Raw genomic sequence first — 1,297 nt, 5'->3', positions numbered from 1 at the left:
AGTAATTTATGCGACATAGTATAACTATCATTATTTTCAATAAAGTATGGACGCATTTTAATTAATTGAAGAATATGATAATAACCCTATTGTGAAATAGATTTATTTTCTAAGCAATATTTACAAATATCATTATTCTTATTGGAGTTTACTTTTTCTTAATAAATTTTTAAGGTCTAATGCTGTTAATATATATTGATGCAGTTGTCTTCAATTGGATCGAGTCACGACGAAATTGACTTTGAGTTTCTTGGTAACCTAAGCGGGGATCCTTATATTCTTCATACTAATGTGTTCACAGAAGGAAAGGGTAACAGAGAGGAACAGTTTTATCTCTGGTTCGATCCCACCAAGGACTTCCACACCTACTCTGTTCTGTGGAACCCTATAAGCATCATGTAAATCTCTTCATTTCCCCATCTCTCTTCTCTCTTCAGTCTTTTCTCTCTCATAGAGACAGAGGCATGCATGCATCATTTTGTGCATGTACTTGCTATACATAATGAAAAAAATTTACGTTATTTTTACCGGCCTTTTTTTAATGGTAAATTTGGTAAATAGTATTGGATAAAATTATATGTTAATATTGTCCAAATACTCAGGTGCCCACCTTACCAAACAAGCAGAAAAATGTTGCAAGTAGATATCTTAATCTGAATTCATTCATTGAATGGGCTTTTACCTTATTTTATATATCCGCATACCAGATTTTCTGTAGATGGAACTCCCATTAGGCAATTCAAGAATTTGGAATCTAAAGGGGTCCCCTATCCAAAGAGCCAACCAATGTGGATTTTCTCAAGCCTATGGGATGCTGATGATTGGGCCACAAGAGGGGGACTCGTAAAAACTGATTGGAGTCAAGCACCTTTTACAGCTTCTTACAAAAATTTTAATGCTCAGGCTTGCACAATCTCTCAAGGTTCTTCTTCTGATGCATGCTCCAAAAATTCTTCTGGACATTCCTGGTTAACAGAATCATTGGACAGCAGTGGCCAAGAAAGAATTAAGTGGGTACAGAAGAATTACATGATATACAGTTATTGTACTGATAACAAGCGTTTTCCTCAAGGATTTCCTCCAGAGTGCACAATCCCATGAACCAAAAATGGAGACCCCACTTCATAATTTGGTCATCTTTTTCCTAGTTTCTTGGGTGTTTTTCCCTTTATCATGCAATACTATACAACGTATGTACACAGTACACTTTGTTCATTTTTTGTGTTATTTTTAGTAATGAAAATTTTATGGTAAGAAATTGTAACAATACAAAAGTTTTGTGTTTTATATGTCAGCT

The 1,297-nt window shown here is 34.5% G+C and overlaps 1 protein-coding gene across 1 annotated transcript; it reads left to right on the top strand.

Annotated features, from left to right (window-relative positions):
* Positions 1-170: 170 nt before the first annotated feature.
* Positions 171-1,289, top strand: LOC111385517 (probable xyloglucan endotransglucosylase/hydrolase protein 23). Its single transcript, XM_023009913.1, has 2 exons — positions 171-398; positions 708-1,289. Exons 1-2 carry the CDS (start codon positions 199-201, stop codon positions 1,099-1,101), a joined length of 594 nt encoding a protein of 197 aa, XP_022865681.1. The 5' UTR covers positions 171-198; the 3' UTR covers positions 1,102-1,289.
* The last annotated feature ends 8 nt before the right edge of the window (positions 1,290-1,297 follow it).

This window comes from Olea europaea, unplaced genomic scaffold, assembly GCF_002742605.1.
Source record: "Olea europaea var. sylvestris unplaced genomic scaffold, O_europaea_v1 scaffold31897, whole genome shotgun sequence".
Classification (NCBI taxonomy): Eukaryota; Viridiplantae; Streptophyta; class Magnoliopsida; order Lamiales; family Oleaceae; genus Olea; species Olea europaea.
Note: the sequence above shows the minus strand (reverse complement) of the source record. Positions and strands in the feature narration are given on the sequence as shown.

Excerpts from the sequence above, each read along its gene's own strand:
- LOC111385517 (XM_023009913.1), top strand. The coding sequence starts at position 199 with ATGCAGTTGTCTTCAATTGGATCGAGTCACGACGAAATTGACTTTGAG. Across the intron at positions 399-707 it reads TGGAACCCTATAAGCATCAT|ATTTTCTGTAGATGGAACTC; the intron begins GTAAATCTCTTC and ends TCCGCATACCAG.